This window comes from Pongo pygmaeus, chromosome 16 (genome assembly GCF_028885625.2).
Source record: "Pongo pygmaeus isolate AG05252 chromosome 16, NHGRI_mPonPyg2-v2.0_pri, whole genome shotgun sequence".
Taxonomy (NCBI): Eukaryota; Metazoa; Chordata; class Mammalia; order Primates; family Hominidae; genus Pongo; species Pongo pygmaeus.
The window spans coordinates 88,928,369-88,951,014 of NC_072389.2; the positions used below are offsets into that span (position 1 = coordinate 88,928,369).

The 22,646-nt window shown below is 42.6% G+C and overlaps 1 protein-coding gene across 10 annotated transcripts in view; it reads right to left on the reverse strand.

Moving 5' to 3' along the window:
- Nucleotides 1–22,646, reverse strand: part of ADAMTSL3 (ADAMTS like 3) — a 388,887-nt gene that overhangs the window by 335,594 nt on the left and 30,647 nt on the right. For all 10 annotated transcript variants that reach the window (XR_010123993.1, XR_010123994.1, XM_054451684.2 and 7 more), the window contains exon 3: nt 4,065–4,184. Coding sequence is in view for 8 of the 10 variants with exons in the window: in XM_054451684.2 (XP_054307659.1) it covers nt 4,065–4,184 (120 nt within the window). In the remaining 2 variants the exon portion in view is untranslated. The remainder of the gene's footprint in view (nt 1–4,064; nt 4,185–22,646) is intronic.

A 22,646-nucleotide genomic window follows, 5' to 3' on the forward strand; every position in this document is an offset into this window, starting at 1 on the left:
GCACTAAACCACATTGTTACTCAGTTGGCTTCAGACCGCCTTCTTCACTAGAAGCTGCCGCGGCCCTCCGTATGGCATAAAAGCCTCCCATTAAATGCAGCCTACATCACAGCTATGCATTACTGGCCTCAGGGTTATTAGTTTTCCAGGCATCTAACCCAGGAGACATTTGAAGAATGACCTGAAGGTCTTCATGAAATGTGGCCAGGATAAAATACTTTAAAAAGTCCTGTGAGGTTCGTCCAAGACAGCAAATATCTACACACCATCCATTTGCGTCCCATTTTATCAAATGAGTACTTTATAGGTAAGAAGATCCTAGTAAACCCACATCTGACCCAACAGCATTAGAAACTAGGCTGCAGCCTCAATTGCATAAGTACTTTGTCACTCTGGCTTCAGGCCACTGTGACAGCAGGACAGCACCCCTGGCATATATATATGGAGATTCCACAAGTAGGTACCCATGCCACCTGACACAGGTTCTGCCCTGGCAGCCACTCACACAGACCCTGTACGTATTTCTGGCTGTGGAATGCCGGTGGCTGCTGGCATATAACAAAGGCTACACTGGAAAACTGTCCCCACCATTTCCCCAGGTATGAAATCTTTGGAGAGACTGCTCTGAAAACCTTTTAGGGACAACCTGGGAATTTCTGTTCAAGAGCAATGCTGCATGCCACCCAGTATGCTGCAATTTGTTCCAACATGAGACAATTTGTTCCAAAGAGTACAACTGGCTGCTAGACATTAAACCCTATATTATGTTGGATCCAGCAACTGGGTTGAATCTCTCAGACATAATGATGTGTGAAAGAAGCCAGACACAAACGAGTATGTGGTGTATGATTCCATTTATATAAAATCAAAAATAAAATTAAAAGCAGGCAAAATGAATCTGTAATACTGATAAAACTCTGAATGGTGGTTACTTCTTGAATGCGGGATATTGATTGGAAAGAGGTTCAAGGAGCCTCCTAGGGTGCTAGAAATGTTCATTTTCTTGATCTAGGTAGCAACTACACAGGTGTAAAAATACTTAAAAATTCATCAAGCTCTATACTTCAGATATGTGTGCGTTTTACTTACATATGTTACAGCTCAATAAAAAATTAATTGAAAATATTGCATGAGATCTCCTAATGTAAAGTAAGAATAAACTTCTTCCTTTCCTTTAGCATAAGCATATCTGAGATTCTTTGAATTGAGTGTTTGCAAACAACATTCTTAGTAATAACAATAGCTAAATTAAATGCTTATATGTACCAGGCCCCGTGCAGGGAGACATATGAATTATCTGCTTCAAGTCCTTGCAACGCCTACATAAGGTAGATACCATCCAAATCTCCATTTCACAGATGAGAAAATTAAGGGACAGGGAAGTAAAGTAACTTGTCCAAAGTAAAACAGCAAATTAAATGGCAGAACTGACAAATCAAATTCAAACCCAAAGCAGTCTGACTCTAGAGACTTTGTTCTTAATTGATCTTAATGTTTTGTCATATGCTGAAGGATCAGGGGATTTTTTTAAAGTTTGATAGTATTTGATTGGTTTTATCCTTTCCCCAGTGCCCGAGAAGCATGTTCAGCATTAAGAAAAAAGAGGATTGGCCAGGCACAGTGGCTCACACCTGTAATATCCCAACACTTTGGGAGGCCAAGGAGAGTAGATCGCTTGAGCCCAGGAGTTTGAGGCCAACCTGGTCAACATAGCAAAACCTCATTTCTACAAAATACAGAGGAAAAAAAAATTATCTAGGGGTGGTGGTGCATGCCTAATGCCTATAGTCCCAGCTACTTGGGGTGGGGGGCGGGGGCTGAGGCAGGAGGATCACATAAGTGTGGGTGGGGAGGTTGAGGCTGCAGTGAGCTGTGATCATGCCTCTGCACTCCAGCCTGGGTGACAGAACAAGACCCAATCTCATAAAAAAGAAAAGAAAAAAGAGGAAAGAGAATCAGGATTTGGGTGGTGGGTTAACAGTCTCTAGCTGATTAAATTCCTGAGGTTCATTCAACAGATATACCTAGTTTAGTCCCAGCGCCTATTTTCTGTGCCTTTAGTAGAGGAAAGTGGGTGCTATTATTGGCTTGTTATAGTCTCAAATTATTCCTTTCTCCTAAAAGAAATACACAGTGGGGGCAACACAGAGTGTTTTCATATGCTAGTCACTGAGGCTTTCTGGAACACTATGTCCTACGATGAAATTTCCACAGCATGCCACACACTTTTCAGATCTGCTTTAGACCTTTTGAAAAGACTAAAGGGGCTTGTTTTCCCCTTTTCCCAGCTTTTATATTGTTATTATGTTAAATATAAAGTATCTGTGGAACCTCGAGAAGGCATTAACCACTCTTTAATTATAAAATGCATAGCTTGGTATTTTCCAGACACCCGCTTTTATCCTTTATGGCCCTCTCAATTAGTTCCTCTGAAGTTCTCATATGAAAACCTGTTGGATTATTGACTTCTGGATTAAAAGGAGCTATAAATTATAGACCCTCTCAAAATCCATCAAGGGAAGGGGGAAGGCAGAAAGTGACTTAATGATGTTTTAGCCCCTATTAGCAACCAGGCCCAAATGTTTGGGCTCTACAATGCAAATATAGAATTATTTCCCAGCCCATCCCTGCTCCCCACAATGACTAGTAATGCACTCACTCACTTTTAAAGTAACTTGAAAATATGATTGAATGTTGACATTTTCAGTAAGAAATTGGTCTCATCCCACTCCTGCCCCAATGACCAGTGTGGCTTCCTGCCCACAGGGGTCTGGTGGGTCACAGCCCTGACCTTCACCCCAGTCCCAGCTCTGGAATTAAGCCCACCAAGGGTAGGTCACTGAGCAGCAGCCTCAAGGATGGAGAGTGTGCAGAGTCTCCCCCTGAGCTGGGAGATAGAGGACTGAGCAACAGATTCCTCTACCTGCCCTCTATGCTCTAATCTCCATCCTGCATCAGCCACTGACGCTCTGCAAGACTTTAATCCTTCTCCCAGCCCACCTCCAGCACTCTGCCTAGCTCCAGCCAGCCCCCAGAACTGGGTCCTACTCCCTGTGGTCACATCTTGGATCTACCCATGTTGGCAGACTGAATTTCTCAGAGCTGTTCCTTTTGAGTACTGTCTTTTGCACCCTGACTAGGCTTTACCTAAATTAAACCAGGACGCACTGGCCTTTGGCTATACAGTTGAGGACAGCACAGCTGGCCTCAGTCACTGGGCCATCTCCCTCCACTCTATCATATACCATGGGAAGTTGATCTTGCCCCAGCTCCTCACCTTCACTTGGGCCCTATAGGTGCTGAGGTCTGCCAGATCCACCCAGGCCCTACATCATCTTAAAGTCCACCCTGGTTTGCTCAACTGCCCCATAAATTCAGGCTTTACCAGCTTTGCATTAGGCAAAGTTGAAACTCTCTGTTTCACCAAGTTGTGAGTGATTTCAAAGATGGATAATCTTAAATGCTATTACGGCATCAAGGTGAATTGAGGATGGAAGGGAATAACAACTTCCAGTGCTCAGCTTACACATGTCAGCCAAGCAAGGCCTTCTTCTCTAGTTAGCCTTCCTAAAATGATTTCAACACACACACACACACACTCACAGACATATGCACACACAGGCATATACACTGTGTTCCTTCCTTTCTGAAAAGTAATCTTGGGGAAAAAAAGCATGCAACATTGGTGCTGGTAAAAGAAATGAAGTAAAAGCTGACGGCAAAGAAGTAACATGTAAACAGAAAACAGAATTTTGGATAATTTCATAATTGAATCATCAATGTGGTGATAGCTAAGATGAACAAATCCATCATATATTTCTGATGAAAATAAGAAAAAATGACTTTTATGCAAATGCAGAGAAAGAACTGCACATTGTATAGGAAATTATATGCAAACATGGGCAATCCAGATGCTCTGGGATCCTTCGAGGGTGTCAAGGGTCTGTTGTACTTGTATTGCAAAGAGGAAAATATAGTTAACTTTGAAGGTCTTTTAGAGACACTGTTTCCTGACCACTGGCAAACAGCAAAGCCAAAGGTAGATCCTTGTCCAATGTTCTTACCTGGTCATCATAGCGATAAGTGAGGAACTGCTCCCCTGTTGTGTCTTCCAGAAAACTTCCCTGAGGAGAGAGTGCAAACTCGGGAAGGAAATAGGCTCCAGGAGATTTCTCAGCTGTGGTCTGAAAAACAAGATCATTTGGTCACAAATAAGGCTCCAGTAAGGGCCCCCTGACAAGTAAAGTCCAAGAAGGCCATTCCAGGAGAATCCACCATTAAAAGCTGTACCAAGAAACAAAAAGGGAAGTGCCCTCCCTTGGCAAAGACCAAGGTGAGGCACACCAGGTGTGTCAGGGCACTGTTAGGCCAGGATATCACAGTGGCCCAAATCAAATTGACAGCCGTGGCATTTATTCTCTGACACCTGCCTCTCTCCCCTTCCCCGCTACCTCTGCTCCCCATCTTCCAGCAATTCAGCCACAGAGTAGTTAACTTTGTCTTGTTGTTGCACATCTATTGTTTTTAGGATTTTCTTTTCTTCTTCCTTTCTTCCGTTTTTTCTTTTTTTTTTTTTTTTTTTTGGCAAAGGAGTGGGAAACAAAAATTTTCTCCCATACTACAACAAAAATGCACTTCATTGTAGAAACTTTAGAACATATAAATGAGCACAGAAGAAAATAAAATCACCCATAATCTTTTCAACCTGTAATAACCACTTTTAATTGTTTTGGTGTATTTCCTTTGAGACTTTTTCTTCATAATGCTTTGTTTAAAAATCCAAGCTTAAATAAACATGTATATTGTAGACTGTGTTTAGTTCATGGAAAGCTCATACCCCAGTCCGTCTTCATGCTGCTGATAACTACATACCCGAGACTGGGAAGAAAAAGAGGTTTAATTGGACTTAGGGTTCCACATGGCTGGGGAGGCCTCAGTATCATGGCAGGAGGTGAAAGGCACTTCTGACATAACGGCCACAAGAGAAAATGAGAGGGATGCAAAAGTGGAAACCCCTGATAAAACCATCAGATCTCGTGAGACTTATTCACTATCACGAGAACAGTATGGGGGAAACTGCCCCCATGATTCAAATTATCTCCCACCGGGTCCCTCCCACAACACATGGGAATTATAGGAGTACAATTCAAGATGAGATTTGAGTGGGGACACAGAGCCAAACCATATCATTCCACCCCTAGCCCCTCCAAATCTCATGTCCTCACATTTCAAAACCTATCATGCCTTCCCAACAGTCCCCCAAAGTCTTAACTAATTTCAGCATTAACCAAAAAGTCCATAGTCCAAAGTCTCATTTGAGACAAGGCATGTCACTTCTGCCTATGAGCCTGTAAATTCAAAAGCAAGCTAGTTACTTCCTAGATACAATGAGGGTATAGGTATTGGGTAAATACAGCCATTCCAAATGGGAGAAATTGGCCAAAACAAAGGGGTTACAGGGCACATGCAAGTCCAAAATCTAGTGGGGCAGTCAAATTTTAAAGCTCCAAAATGATCTCCTTTGACTCCAGGTCTCATATCCAGGTCACGCTGAGGCAAGAGGTGGGCTCTCATGGTCTTGGGCAGCTCCACCCTTGTGGCTTTTCAGGGTATGGCCTCTCTCCCAGCTGTTTTCATGGGCAAGCGTTGAATGTCTATGGCTCTTCGAGGAACATGGTCCAAGCTGTCAGTGGATCTACCATTCTGGGGTCTGGAGGACAGTAGCCCTCTTCTCACAGCTCCACTAGGCAGTGCCCCAGTAGGAACTCTGTATGGGAGCTCCGACCCCACATTTCCCTTCCGCACTGCTATAGCACAGGTTCTTCATGAGGGCCCCGCCCCTGCAGCAAACTTTTGCCTGGGCATTCAGGTGTTTCTATACATCCTCTGAAATCTGGGCAGAGGTTCCCAAACCTCAATTCTTGACTTCTGTTGCAGGCTCAACATCACATGGAAGATGCCAAGACTTCGGGCTTCCACCCTCTGAAGCCACAGCCCGAGCTCTACATTGGCCCCTTTCAGCCATAGCTGGAGCAGCTGGGACACAGGGCACCAGGTCCCTAGGCTGCACAAAGCAAAGGGACCCAGGGCCCAGCCCACAAAACCACTTCTTCCTCCTGGGCCTCCAGGCCTGTAATGGGAGGGGCTGCCATGAAGGTCTCTGACATGCCCTGGAGACATTTTCCCCATAGTTCTGGGAATTAGCATTAGGCTCCTTACTACTCATGGAAATTTCTGCAGCCAGCTTGAATTTCTCCCCAGAAAATGAGTTTTTCTTTTCTATTGCACAGTCAGGCTGCAAATTTTCTGAACTTTTATGTTCTGTTTTCCTTTTTAAACTGAATGCCTTTAACAGTATCCAAGTCACCTCTTGAATGCTTTGCTGCTTAGAAATTTCTTGCACTGGGTACCCTAAATCTTCTCTCTCAAGTTCAAAGTTCCACAAATCTCTAGGCCAGGGGCAAAATGCCACCAGTCTCTTTGCCAAAACATAACAAGAGTCACCTTTGCTCCAGTTCCCAAGAAGTTCCTCATCTCTATCTGAGACCACCTCAGCCTGGACCTTTTCATTCATATCATTATCAGCATTTTGGTAAAGGCAATCAACAAGTATCTAGGGAGTTCCAAACTTTCCCACATTTTCCTGTCTTCTTCTGAGCCCTCCAAACTGTTCCAACCTCTGCTTGTTACCCAGTTCCAAAGTTGCTTCCATATTTTCAGGTATCTTTTCAGCAGCACCCCATTCTACTGGTGCCAATTTACTGAATTAGTCCAATTTCATGCTGCTGGTAATGACATACCCGAGACTGGGAAGAAAAAGAGGTTTAATTGGACTTACAGTTCCACATGGCTGGGGAGGCCTCAGAATCATGGCAGGAGGCAAAAGGCACTTCTTACATGATGGCGGCAAGAGAAAATGAAGAGATGCAAAAGTGGAAACCATTGATAAAGCCATCAGATCTTGTGAGACTTATTCACTGCCATGAGAACAGTATGGGGGAACCTCCCCCATGATTCAAATTATCTCCCACCGGGTCTCTCCCACAGCATGTGGGAATTATGGGAGCACAGTTGAAGATGAGATTTGGGTGGGGACACAGAACCAAACCATATTACCTGGCATCTGAATCACTGGACATAAATCACAATGGTTGGAGTCTGAGGGGGTCAGAAAGGACACCCTCTTTGGGGGAATATGGCTGGGATATGATGACCCAATGGACTTGCTACCATCACACTATCACCCGCCTGCAGGGAGAGCCTGTCCAAGGGAAGATTGAGGAGGCAGAGGGTTTACCAGGATCACTGCCTTGATTGCTTCAAGGAGGAAAGTAATAAAGGAGGCAGAATCTGCAGTGCTCAGCCCCATCCAGTCAAAAATACATGGATCTGTGACTATACCCCCGACTGGCTACCTCACTCTCCCTGCTTGGGAAGAAATGAGTCAGAAATAAAGTAAGAGGCCACAGGTGTTACTCTAAGAAAATTGCTCTCTGCAAACAGGAGGAGCAGGGAATAAACATATTCCTCTGACACCTCTGCTGCTCCAATGGACTCATTCTCAAACTGCAGCAGGAACTACAGTTTATGCCAAAACATCCCTCTGAATACTGTGTTTTAGAAAGGGAAATCAACATCATTCTGTCAAGGAATATAGAAGAGTTAACTCCACTAGACTACATGGCTTAGATAGCACTGGGCTGTTAAAATAATTTAAAGATTTTCTTATTAAATTTCATTTATGTGAGAGATTTAGCACCACTATTGTTAATTGCTCTTACTGGCTTCAATCATCACCTTATTTTTTTTTACTTTAATTTTTTTTAGACGGAGTCTTGCTCTGTCACCCAGGCTGGAATTGAGTGACGTGGTTTCAGCTCACTGCAATCTCCGCCTCACAGGTTCAAGCAATTCTCCTGCCTCAGCCTTCCTAGTAGCTGGGATTACAGGTGCCCACCACCATGCCTGGATAATTTTTGTATTTTTAGTAGAGACGGGGTTTCACCATGTTGGCCAGGCTGGTCTCGAACACCTGACCTCAGGTGACCTGCCCATCTTGGCCTCCCAAAGTGCTGGGATTACAGGAATGAGCCACTGCACCCAGCCAGAATCATCATTTTAAATACCTAAAGAGATCTTAGAAGTCATCTAAGTCAAACTCCTTATTTTAAAAATGAGTAAACTATAGCTCTGAGAGTTAGGAGACTTACCAATCACCAAATCTGACAGTGACTATTCCTGGCACACAAAAAAAGAGCAAGTGCAAAATCCCTAAAATAGAAAGGAGGTCAGTGAGTTTGAGGAACAGACGCAGGCTTACAACCAGGGCTGGAACCTGTTAGCAGCCATGTGCCAATACCTGGACAGATCCATTTACCAGAGTGGAAGCAGTCAAAGATCGCCACCTTAAAACAGCTTCCCGCATATAGTGGACCTTCCAGTGTGATGCTTATATTTAGTTGACCATGCATTCAACACATATTTATTGAGCACCTAGTATATGCCTGGCACAGTTCTCAGTGCGATAGATACAATGAGGAACAACAAAGATCAGGTTCCTATTTTCATGGAGGTTACATCCTAGAGGTGGCGATACATAGTAAAATAAGTAAACGAATACATAAATAAGAAAACTAACATTCTAAGTTCTAAAGGAAATAAACAAGGTGATATGAGAATAATATTGGGAGAGGACTGTTCAATTTTAGATAAGATGGCCAAAAAAGGCATCCATAGGAAGATAAGATTTCAGATGATACCTCAAACAGGAGGAGCCAGTTATGGAAAAAGCTAAGGATGAGTATTACTGGCAAAAGAAGAGCAAGTACAAAAGCTCCAAAGTGGAAAGGAAGTCAGTCAACTGGAACAACTAGAGTGTGGCTGGATTCAGTGCAGACAAGTAAGAGTGGCACGAAATGGATAAAGAAGGAAGGGAAAAGCCACCCAAGACATTTAAAGCCTTATGGTAAGGAGACGGACAACAATAGAAGAGTATTTAAACAACACTGACTGCTTTGTGGAGACTGAGCTAGAAGGAGGCAAAGTGGAATCATAAAGACTAGTTGGAAGGCTGTTGGTACTAACTCAGGTGAGAAGGGATGGTTCCTTGGACTGGGATGATGGCAGTAGAGAAGGGGAGAGGTGCATGGATTAGAAGTAGAACCAACAAAGCTTTCTGATGAGGGAGGAAAAGGGAGGAATCAAAGGTGACTTCTGGGTTTCTGGCTTGAGCAATGGCTGTAAAGGAATTGTAATGGATGGATAGCCCTGAGAAAGAAACTGATTTGTTGGTGAGGATAGTCAATAGTTCTGTTTGAGTCATGTTAAGTTGGAGGTGTCCATAAAACATCCATGTAAAGAGCGTGAGTTTGCCATTCAATATGCAAGTCCAGAGCTCAGAAAGGAAATCTGACGCTGGAGATAGGGATTTGGAAGTCATCACTTACATTTTCATAATGTATGTATGTATGTATATATGTATGTATGTATATATGTATGTATGTATGTATGTATGTATGTATATTTACATATATTCACATCCATTATACCAGAAAAGCCACTCCCTAGAGAAAGAGTTTGGCAGGCAAGAGGGCTTTGCCTGACACCCTCAATTCTAATATTTGAAATTAAGTAGAAGAGGAGGAGCAAGCAGAAGAGACTAAAAATGAACATCAATTAGAGTAGAATAAAAAGGAAAAAACCCTATATTAGGTCATGGGAAGATTTAGCATCAAAGAGAACAGTCAAGTGTCTTGAATGCTGCTAAGAAATTGAGGAAGATGAGGCCAGAGAAGTATCCCTTGGATCTAGCAACAGGGAAGTCAACGTTGACTTTGACAAGGGTAGTTATGGTGCAGTTTTTCTTAGAAAAATTGGGCCTTCCCTTAGGAGAAATGGCTGAGTTCACACACGGCTTCAGAAAGAAAGCATCATACCAAACATGCGTTGGACATTTCCGGCCAGATGGAAGTTGACTTCCTAAATATCAGGAAGACTCAGTGGCATGTGGCCCCTCACAAGATGGGGTGACCAAAGAGGTCAGGGCCCTTAAGTAGCAAAAGTTGGAGGGAAAGCAGGAGGAACAAGCCTGGATCAGGAAGTGTGCGATCTTCCCAGGGCACTGAGCCAGGCCTAGGAGAGAAGCTGCCAAAATGCATCATCTCCACCAGCCACTGTCCGCAGCTGCTGAGTCACCAGGGACCAGGTCAGGAGGAATCCAGACAGCACCTCCAGGGACTATGAATATGAGACTTGGGGATACAGCTGTGTCTCCACATCCCCATCCAGCTGAAGGATTTGACTTGAGCAGGAGGAAGTGTATACAGGATGGCTATTCAAGGACAAGAGCTGAGTATTCTAGACCTTGATCTATACACTGCAAAGGGTCAAGAATAACTATGAAAGCTGGGTGAAAGTTCTGCTTGATTGTGATATTATGATATAATAGAAATATATATGTGGCCTCTAAGGTTCTTGACATAGAGCTCCTAAAATCCTTGTAATTTTGTGAGCAATAGGGGCCATAGGAGAATCTTTTGTTCTACTATTTGGTCTTTGACTGCAGTTCCTGACACAGAGCTCCTAAGGCTTTGTGATTTCCTGAGTGACAGGGGCATCTGACTCAGCCCCTAAATTCCCTGGAATTTCCTGGGTGCTAGAAGCATCTTTTGTTCTAATGAGGTGACTCTTGGTGGACCCCTGGATAGCCTCAGGATGGGGGCTGGTTGCCAGGGGAGCCAATCATGTGATTAGAGGGTTGGAACTTTCAGTCCTCACCCCCAACCTCTGGTGAAGGGAGAGGTGCTGAAAGTTGAGCTGATACCAATGGCCAATGAGGTCATCAACCATGCCTGGGTAATGAAGCCTCCATGAAAACTCAAAAGGATTGGGTTCAGGGAGTTTCTGAGTTGGTGAACATATCTGTGTGCCTGGAGGTGGCACATCCCAACTCCTGCACTTGGGACCTCCTTCCAGACCTCACCCTATGTATCTCTTCATCTGGGCATTCATCTTTATCCTTTATTGTATCCCTTTATAAGCTAGAAAATGTTAAGTAAAGTGTTTCATTTAGCTCTCCAAGCTGCTCTGGCAAATTAGTCAAACCCAAGGAGAGGCTCAATTTATAGCTTGTTTGTCAGAAGTATAAATGATAACTTATACTCAACCTACTGCTTGATACTGGCGTCTGAAGTAGGGGGCAGTCTTGTGGGATGGAGCCCTTAACCTGTGGGGTCTGATGCTACTTCTAAGTAGATAGTATCAGAATTGAATTGAAATAGAGGATACCCAGTGGTGTCCAGTGAAGAATAGCTTGCTGTGTACAGAAATACCTCCACACTAGTGCTGTGTTGAGTGGAAAATAGAGAGTATGAAAAAGCACTTTAGTTTTTTGTTTTTTGTTTTTTCCTATTTCTCAGATTGATATAATGGGAAGAGAGAGAAGCAGGGGAGAAGAGGGTATTCCTAGAGTCAAGAGCAGAATCCAATGTGCCTCAAAAGTTAAGCAGTCACCAGTTAAAACAAACACAATGTGATTCCCATTGCAATTAAACAAGCCAGTCTGAACACTTCTCCTGACCTGGTGTGAGCTCTCACACCCATCTCTCTCCAGAGCACAAACACAGCCAAATATCACACCGCTAACGTCTACAGAACCGGGGTCAGTGAAGGGACCTAGTCTTTCTCCCACATGCCGTTGCTAAGCCATGTCACTGCACTCTGGATTGAGAGCCCAACTGCAGGCTTTCCTGCCATTCACTTTCTCTTTAGATTTGGCATCTCAAGACTGTTTTAGATCTGGACTCCATTTATCGGGATAGGCGGCACTCTCCCCCTGTTTCACGTCAGCCCAAATTTGTGGGGCATGCTCACAATCTGCATCCTTGTCACTGCTACAAACACTGAACAGGAATAGGGCTGAGGCCTGAGCCCTCTACCTATCCAGGCTGATGGCAAATTTACCCAATTATAGTTCCTCATTTGCCATGTCGTCATCTTGGCCACTAAGGATTCAAGGAATATACTGTCAGATGCTTCAAATCTACACTGACAGACAACATAAGAAGGTAAGATGCTAGATGGAAGAACTGAGATTCCAACAGATTTTAACAGGTTGGGCAAAGGCTAAATGCCAAGAAGACAAAGCCCTGAGCCATTATTGCTGGACTCTTCCCATGACACCAGCGCTTAGCCAGACACCATGTAAGGTCACTGTCAGGAATATTAATGCACAGGTAGGCCTGTCTCTATTAACAGCAACCAAAGCAGGGCACAGTGACTCATGCCTGTAATCCCAGCACTTAGGGAAGCCAAGGCAGGAGAATCACTTGAGGGCAGGAGGTGAAGGCCGCACTGCAGTGAGCCATGATCATGTCACCACACCCCAGCCTGGATGACAAACCAAGAGCGGCCAGGAAGACTTTAGTATTTGAAGGGGAAGTTAGGATCACTCCTACAAGTGAAAGGTCCCTTTAAATGTCAATATTCCATGAGTCAGGAAGTGTACCTTCCAGGCAAATCAGGAGAATCCCCAGGCTCAACGCCAGCCACAGTCTGCAAGGGATACATTCTCTGTATTCCTCTGGGGCCTCAGGGGGCTGTTCCCCCTGGCCTGGATGGCACATGGGACTTTACAGTTTGTAGCTTCCAAGGCCCATGAGGGAAAGTCAAGTTAACCAGCAGTACTTAAACTCAATGCACCAAACACATTTTTCTTCAAAAAAAACCATGATGTACATTTGGTTCCTTGAACCTGAAACAAAAGTTAAAAAATAAACCTTCCGGATCATTTTGGTTTTTCAAGTAGAATGCAGTCATTATGAGACTTTTCAGTCTTAAGTGTCCAAAACCTTCCTGATGAAATATAAAATACATTTACTTTGGCAGGATTGGAAGGGAGGGTTAAAAGAAAAGGACTTTTCACATTTCTTTTCTAAGATAAAAAAAAATTGTTTCTAGGGATTTAAGATTCTTTTTCTCTATTTACCATCAATTAATTATATGTTCTTCTAATATTGTTCATTTGAAAGACCTAACATTTGAATAAAGTCTGGATACACCTCAGCCAAAATACCATGTAGTTTTGAACTTCAGCTTCACTCTGGGTCACATTTTCAAAAGAAATATGAGCCCCAGGCCCTTCTCCACCCCTGCTAGGTCAGTGAGGTGGGCAGGGCCTTGCGAGTGCCTCCCTTACTCAGAATGAGCTGTTTACATGCACAGGCTTCTTCCCCGAGTTTAAATCTATCACAGGAAGAATCTCTTTAGCAAACTGGAATTTTCATAGCACCACTCCTCCTTCTGCCACAAAACATGCATTTTCTCTGGAATTTTCTCTCTCCCTCTCTCTCCTTCCCTCCCCTTCTCAAAGACCCCACCACCACACACACACACACACACACACACACACACACACTGCACACATACCACACACACAGAAAAAATACATACCACACACTACATAAACACACATACACAAAAACATAACCACACATTATACATATACATACCACAAACATACCATACACACACAACGCACATACACAAACACATGTAACATACTACATACATACACCACATACCACACACACGCACATACACACATACCACACATTACACATATACACAAACACCACAAACATACCCCCACACACACCACACACTATATACACACACACACAAATATACCACACATACACCAAACACCAGATGTACTCACACACCACACACTACATACCTAACACATACAATGCACACACCACATACCACACACTACATACACACAAACACACCAAACATATCCCACACACACCATCCATACACATCACACACCACACATACACACACATATACCACACACTACACACATACACACACCACAAATGTATCATGTACATATCATGCACATCACATACTACATGCATACACACACATACATACCTACACCACAAATATACCCCCACACACACACCACACATGCACACATACCACTCATACCACACACACACCCCACACACTACATGCATGCACACGCCACAAATACACCAAATACATATACACCACACAGCACACACACTGACTCTCACATCCCTAATTAGCATTGGCAAGCAGGGACCAGAGTAATCAGTGAAAAGATCTTGCTAGAACACATTCCACCTTTCAGTTCTCCAAAAGGAGAAAACCTAAACATGGAGTTGTATGACTTCTCTACATATCTGAACATTCTTTAGTGCTCAGCACTGGGCTTTACACATGGAAGACCTTCAGTAACTAACATCTTTCCTAGGAAAGCCAGCCCAGGTTGGCCCTCTCCCCGCAGAGCCTGCATGCCTGCTGTCTGAATATTCTCTGCACCACAGAAGGCCCAAAGGCTCTGGCTGAGTAGCATGCTGACATTTCACAAGGGGTTATTTAAAAACTCGACTATTCCTCCGAATGGGGAGCGGAAAGAAAGCCTTCCCCTGCCAATATACACAATGCAGATCCTCTTTCCCTAGAGCCCGCCCCCCAAAAATTTTACTTGAGTCCATTTTTCAAGACCTTGAAGTAAGCTGACCTATTGGAAACAGCCTCAATTAGCAAAATGTCATATGGAAATAAGTCTACTTTAAAGTTCCCCAGGAAAAAAACTGAAAATAGTATTCTATGAACAGGGCTCCATTGCTAGAGAAAAAAACGAGGTGTTTGTCTCAAATCTTGATAAATTGTAAACTCCCTACCTCACTCTCCGCCAGCCTCCCCCTCCTCCTGGTCTAGCCACTCGGTGAGGGGTGACACCGTTCCCACCAAAGCACTCAGGAGAGAAGAGAATGCTGGTTATTTGTTATTCGAGGGGCATGAGTCACTGTTGGTGAGAGGAAGTGCTGTTTTTGAGAGCCACCAGAAAAAGCGCGGTGCAGAAGTGAGGTGTTTTCTGGTGGATCTTGGTCTTTCCCAAAAATCGCTTCCAGGCCCTGACAGGAATTCCGTGTTGAAGAAGAACATGCTCTCAGGGCCCCATCTAGGCAGTGGAATCTGCACTTTGATCCTCAAGTGAAGCACGTATTTTCCCACAGCCTCTTCACCACTAACACTCATCATTATCTCTCTGGCAGAGAAAAGGCATCTTTGTCTTTTAAATTAAGTACAAATAAATACTTTATTTTACCCAAATGGTTGCGGGGGGAGAATCTCAAAAGCATGGAGTGTTAGGTTAATTCTTGGGGTTCACAGGGCCCATTCAATCACTCAGCATATGTTTATTAAGCACCTACTATGTGCCAAGTACTGTTTTTGATACTGAGAGTTCAACAGTCAACAAAACAGACAAGAATCACTTTTCCCAAGGAGTTCATATTCTAACTTGGGGAAGCAGAAATAAACATAATAGAGAAGTAAATTGTATACTATGTCATACGGGAAAAGGAAATCCAAAGTGCTGGGGATGGGGTATAAATTGCAGCTTTAAATAGAGTGTTCAGGGCAGACCAGAGTAGTTCTAGGTTCCTTAAAGAATCACTTTTTTTTTTTCTGATTATCTAAACTGCCAAGTTGGATCTCGCCATCTTCCTTAGAGATTTCAAAGGGTCTACACTCTCTAGGAACCTGGCTGGGACCTGCAGGACTCTGGAGTCCATCTGCCTCTACCCAAGGCAGTAGAGTGACCCTTTCCTCCTTGGTCCAAGTACCTCTCTGCCTCCACAGCCCTCCAGCTCCAGCCTGGCCAGGCCTGAGCATGGCTGCTCCCCAAGCACCTCCTGCCTCCTGGACCAGTGGGGACCTCTGCCATTCTGCTGTCCCTGGCTGTTCTCCTGGCCATGCTTCTGCCCAGTGAGACATAGCCCAACAATGCTCACACCTTATAACACCAGTGCAACCAACGTATGCAGAAAACATCCACATGTCAACAACTGATTAATTATGCAGATATGATGTTCTTGTTGCCAACCTCAGAGACCATTATTGAGTATCAGACAAATCTGTGTATATTCTCACATGCATTTGTGTTAATTCAGTAGCAAAAAAAATAAAAAAGAAGAAAGAAAGAAAAAAAAGCGCTACCAGCTCTTCCCAATTTGGCAATGAGACACCACCCAACCTGACAAAGTCCAGAAACACGTCGGGGACATATTCATGTTTATTCAAGGTCTTTCTCACCCCTACAGCTTTATTTCTTTCAGGAAACAGCTCGTCTGTGTGGCTGAAATCATGCAGGCTTTCAAAATGCAGCCTTCCAAGAGAAGAAAAAGACAGAAATGTGCTGTTTGCACATACTCCGAAAAACATTTATATTCATCATAAGCTGGTTTGTTTTTCTAAGCTTTTCAGGGCAGGAAGTGTTCAGTGCGAACACATCAGTGGAGCTGCCAGACTTGCTGTTTGGATGCTCATGGCTTTCAAAACTCTTTTTTTTCTTTTTTGAGATGGAGTCTCGCTCTGTCGCCCAGGCTGGAGTGCAGTGGCGCGATCTCAGCTCACTGCAAACTCCGCCTCTTGGGTTCATGCCATTCTCCTGCCTCAGCCTCCCCAGTAGCTGGGGCTACAGGCGCCTGCCGCCACGCCCAGCTAATTTTTTGTATTTTTCAGTACAGACAGGGTTTCACCGTGTTAGCTAGGATGGTCTCGATCTCCTGACCTCGTGATCCACCCACCTCGGCCTCCCGAAGTGCTGGGATTACAGGTGTGAGCCACCGTGCCTAGCCTCAAAACTCTTAAACAAGCAAGACGATAGGAAGACAGAGATTTAGAGTCAGGGTGTCTTTGTTCAATGTATATAAAATGGCATCACTCTCATTTCTATAAACCACAAAAAAAAAAAAAAATCCTTGGGGGTTAGCAGAACATATTAAAGACTTCTTAAAAACAAAAGGTGATGCTTTTACAATATTAAGATGCTAACATCAACCCCTGCAATACAATGGTAACAAAGCCATATTGGAGTCATAAATCAGCAAGAAAAAAAAAACTGTTACAAACATACTATCTTTTGTTAAAAGAAAAAAAAAAGAAGAACACAAACTACAGTCTCTGATCCAAGCGGTGTGTTGGGTGCGATATAGGTTTCTGACTTTAAGTTGGCATATTTTAAGGTATACTTTAAATTTCTTAATATATGGAATTATGAATACTTTTCTTTTGGTTGTTTAAAACATCATCATACCATTCTATATTTATTTGACATCAAAATGTCACTTGGAGGCTGGGCGCCATGGTTCACACCTGTAATCCCAGCACTTTGGGAGGCCAAAGCGGGCAGATCACTTGAGGTCAGGAGTTCGAGACCAGCATGACCAACGTGGTGAAACCCGTCTCTACTAAAAATACAAAAATTAGCTGGGCATGGTGGCAGGCGCCTGTAATCCCAGCTACTCGGGAGGCTGAGGCAGGAGAATCGCTTGAACCTGGGAGGTGGAGGTTGCAATGAGCCAAGATCGCACCATTGCACTCCAGCCTAGGCAACAATGAAACTCCATCTCAAAACAAATAAATAAATGAAGAAAATAAAATGTAACTTGGTTTTGGGTTTGAATAAACATTGGACTCATTGGTAGCAGATATTTGGAAAATCACACGAACTAGACAAACTTGGAGACACTGGACATCTGTTATAACAGATTGGTGATGGCTGCTCAAATTTCGAAAGGGAGCCAGACTTGCAGTTGGGAGCCCAAGCGCCCAACCCACCTCTGCAAGAAAGTGACCATATGGCTCCTGATACGACCTTTCAGGTCTCCAGGTCTTACTCTCCATACTGCTAAAGGCGGGCATCATGTTAGATGAACTCCAAAATTCTCCACAGCGGAAGGAAAGCCAGGCAGGAGGATGAAGGTGTAGTAATTTTGTCTCTCTACTGTATATTTTTTAATTACCAAAGTAATACCATTGATGTGAATTTAGAAAAAAAGTTCCCTGAGGAGAAAAATACCCAGCAGTCAAAAAATAAAACCCTGGTATCCTTTGTCATGAGAATCATTGCATTTTCTTAAATCAAAAGGAGGCGCGGGAGAGAAAAACTGCACAGTGCCCCATCACTGACTCAAAGAGCCCTCAGATGGAGCTACACTTAGCTCAGTGATAAAAGGAAAATGTAGAATAACTTCACGATAAAAGAATCAACATTGAACACTAGCTTATTTCTTCATCCCACTGCTACTGGTGAGAGGAGGCAGCTTGCATATTTTGACAAGGCATATTTGTGCTCCCAAGGCTTCAGTTTCCTAAAATAATGTATATGATAGTGTTCTTTAAACTGTAAGAAGCTGTACAAATGTATGATATTATGATTGTTGTAATCACAAAGTTCTAAAGGCAAGGTTTTAATGTAAGGCTTAGTACTGTACAAGCATGCGTCTTGTCTGGTGCTAGCCATGAGAGATGGAACAAGACACTCCATGCTCCCATGGAACTCACTGTCTGGGATTGGGTGTGGAATGAGAAACAGACAAGCAAATAGGCAATTCTGAAGCTATGTGACAAGGACTATCCAAGACAGGGAAGAACAGAGTGCTAGGGGGGCACAGAAGCATAAGTGTCACACATGGCATTACAGAGGCAATGACCACAAAGCTGAGATGTAAAGAACAAGTAGGAATTAGCCAGAAAAATGGAGAGGACAGAGGAACAGACCTTCTAGAACAACAGGGGCATAATGAACAACACAGGCAAGGACAGGAGACTGGGGGCAACAGTCCAAGATGCATGAACGGTGTGTAGCTCTGCAGAGCTGGATTCCGGAACGTGGGGGAAGTTGGGAGAAGAGAAGTTGGAGAGGTAGGCACGGGCTGGACCCTGAAGGGGGTCTAGAAGGCAGACCATGAAGTCCGTGTTCATCCTGAGGAAGCACTGGAGAGATATTAAGTAGAGAAGTGAAATTATTATTATGAAGAATGGATGGGAGGGTAAGTGATACAGAAGGGAGGGAAACTAGTGAGGCCACCGTAATATTCCAGGAGACAAATGATGGGGCAACGAGGATTGAGAGGAAAATGAACCAGAACAAAATAACATATCTCAGAACTCAAGAAAAAATTATCCTAATATATTTGAAATATCGGGACAAGTGGCAAAGTTTCAGACAAACTATGTAATTAACCAAAACTGACTCCAAATAGAAGAGGAAAATCTCAGTAGTCCTTTAATCAATAAAGAAATGGAATCTGTTTTTTACATTCTTCCCATAAAGAAAACAATACAACCACAAGGTTTTAGAGGTGTGCCCGACAAAACGTGTGCTCTACACAACATTCAAAGTATAAATAATTCTCATCTTTTAAAAAAACTCTTTCAAAGAATAGTAAAAGAAAGGAACACCCAATAATTCATCTTATAAGTTTATTATGATTTTGAAAACAAAACCAAATAAGAATAATAAAAGAAAAAAATCACTCATCAGTGTCACTCTAAAATGAAGGCAAATTTCTAAATAAAAGATAGACAAAATAAATCTAACATTGTACAAAAATAAACCATCAACAGTAGAATGAATCAATAAATCATGGTGTATTTATACACTGGAATACAATAGAGCAGTAAAAATGAGTGAGCTCAGCTTCACAGGTCAACAGAGATGAAATTTAAAACTATAATACTCAGCAGAATAGACAAGGTATGATTTCATTTGTATAAAATCCAAAACAGTGACAGCAACAAATGATATATTATTTAGGGATACATACTCAAATGGTAAACTATAAAGATAAGGAAGTATAAAAACAAAATTCACCTTTGCTGTGCTTACATCTGAGCCGAGAGTAGGAGAGAGTAAGGAAAAGTCATACAAGAAGCTTCACAGGTATTGATAATGTCCCATTTCCTAAGCTCCACGGTAGGTACCTACATGTTCACTATGTCATTATTACTGAGCCATCTTACGTATTATTGTGCAGTTGAGCACTACACAAATTTATATGGCCATCTTCCTTTAAACATCACGTTATATGAATTCTTTTGTATATATATTTTATAATAAAATAAGTTTTAGGCCAGGCGCAGTGGCTCACACCTGTAATCCCAACACCTTGGGAGGCCAAGACGGGTGGATCACTTGAGCTCAGGAGTTCGAGACCAGCCTGGGCAACATGGTGAAACCCCGTTTCTACAAAAAATGCAAAAACAAAAACAAAAAAATTAGCCTGCTGTGGTGGCACACACCTGTAGTCCCAGCTACCTGGGAGGCTGAGATGGGAGGATCGCCTGAGCCCAGGAGGTGGAAGCTGCAGTGAGCCAAGATCATGTCACTGCACTCTAGCCTGGCGACAGAGCAAGACCTTGTCTCAAAAAAAATTAATTAAGTTTGTTTTAAATCAGGCGCGTGTGTGTGTGTGTGTGTATGCGTGTGTATATTTAACACTAGTTTTTTTTGTATCAATGAGAAAGTGGTGAATTATTTAACAAATTCTTCAGCTCAATAGATAAATAAGGAGGAAAATGAGTAAACACAGATCCTCCCTCAATGCACCTAAAACAATTCCATAGGAATAAAAGAACGTAAAGGTTAAAAATATATAAATATATATAATTTCACTATTTTCTAGAATTAAGAATTGCAAAAAAAAAAAAGAGTCTGTTATCAATCAGATTGTTTTCCCATTATGAGTTACTTTTCTTTCATCTGGAGTTTTTGAACATATTTGTAATGGCTGATTTAAAGTATCTGTCTAATACGTCCAACATCTGGCTTCCTAAAAGACAGTTTTTATTACTGCTTTCTTTTCATGTTATGGGCCACACTTTGCTGTTTCATTGTGTGCCTCATAACGTTTGGTTGAAAACTGGAAAGTTTAAATAATATAATGTGGCAACTCTAGAAATCTTTTCATCTTCCTCCTTAGAAGTTAGAAATTTTACAGATTAAGTACATGTCTCAGTATGTGTCTTTTCTCATCAGTCCTGACTGTAAGCCAGAGAGTGCACCCTTTGAGATACAAGTCCTCCTTCATTCAAGGAAACTTTCTAACAGTTGTTTCGTTATTGCCTCTTCTCCATCCATTCCTTTCCTCCTGCTGCTTCTATTGTTTGAACATTAAGGCTTCTAAAACTCTTCTCCAAGTCTCTTAGCTTTTCCCTCATGCTTTACACTTTGTGGTATTCCACTGTGTTAGATGGTATTTCCTCCACTTGGCTTTCCTTCAACTCATCCACTGAATTTTTGCTTGGAAAATCTCATTTGATTTTTAGTTTAAGAAAGTGGCATTGGGCTGTAGTGGAATCCCCTTACATACTCTTCTTAGTTGGTGGCTGTTCCAGTTTTCCTCCATCCCCGCCATCAGTACTGTTTCAATAAGAGCCGTCTGTTCTGGATATATGGCCTGTTATTCCTCCTTCTGGCTGCTAGGCCCCCTAGGTGTGCTGCTTTCATATTCTTTCACATACACAATCTAAGAAGTAATATTGAAGGATATTTTGAAATCATATGTAGCTTATTAGTATGTTAACGGGGAGGGGGATAGCTGTAGGCTATGTAAAGATTAAACTCTACATGGGTTATGTCCTTACAAGCAAAAGAGGACAGAGGACATCACAGCTAGCTGTGGTCTGAGTGATGGAAGGAAGAAGATAGGGCAAGATATACTGATCCCACCTCTTCCAAGGAAGTCCTAAGAGCTGCACTGTTCAGTAGAGTAGCCAGTAGACACACGTGGCTATCGCACATTCTGAATGCACCTAGTCTGAATTGAGATGGGCTGAAAATGTAAAATAAGTACTTGATTTCAAAAGACTTAGTAGGACAAAAAGTAATGTAAAATATCTCATTTAGAATTTTCATATTGATTACATGTTGAAATAATATTTGGATATATTAAGTTAAATGAAATATGTTACTAAAATTAATTTTCACTTGTTACTTTCAACTTAATTTTATTTTATTTTATTTTAGAGATAGTGTTTCACTCTGTGGCCCAGGCTGAAGTGCAGTGGTACAATCATAGCTCACTGCAACTTCAAACTCCTGGGCTCAAGGGACGCCCCCACCTCAGCCTCCTAACTAGCCAGGACAACAGAGACCTCCACCATGCCAGCTAACTGTTTGTTTGTTTGTTTGTTTGTAGACACAGGGTCCTGCTGTGTTGCCCAGGCTCATCTCGAACTCCTCAACTCAAGCTGTCCTCCCACCTCAGCCCCTCAAAGCACTGGAATTACAGGTGTGAGCCACTGAACCCCCCTTTTAGCTTATTTTAATACAGCTACTAGAAAATGTACAGTTATATATGTGGTTTGCATTACATTTTTATTGAACAGTGCTGCTATATAGGATCCTGGAGTAGTTGTTACTTCCCTAAAAGTTCTGAGGAGAAGGAAAGGCACTGATTTAAGTCAGGCAAGTGTTTCCAATACATTTTACTCACCAAGATGCAGTCTTTGGTTCAAGACTAAGGAGATGATACCTAAAGGGGCTTCACAAAAGAATAATCAAGACCTCATGGCATTGCAGACTCCATACCTAAGAAGGGATCCCACCCACACATCAATTATTAGCTCTGCCACCAACCTCAAACCACTGTGAAAAGACCTTACTGCAAGAACACAACACAGAAGAATCCCACAATGAAACTGAACAACTAAATCATTTGATTCCTGAGCAGGAAGCCATAAAACAGCACAAATGTTCTAACTGAAATGTTGTGCATAACCCAAGACATGAAGCTTCTTCCATTTTTAGCAGCTGCAAC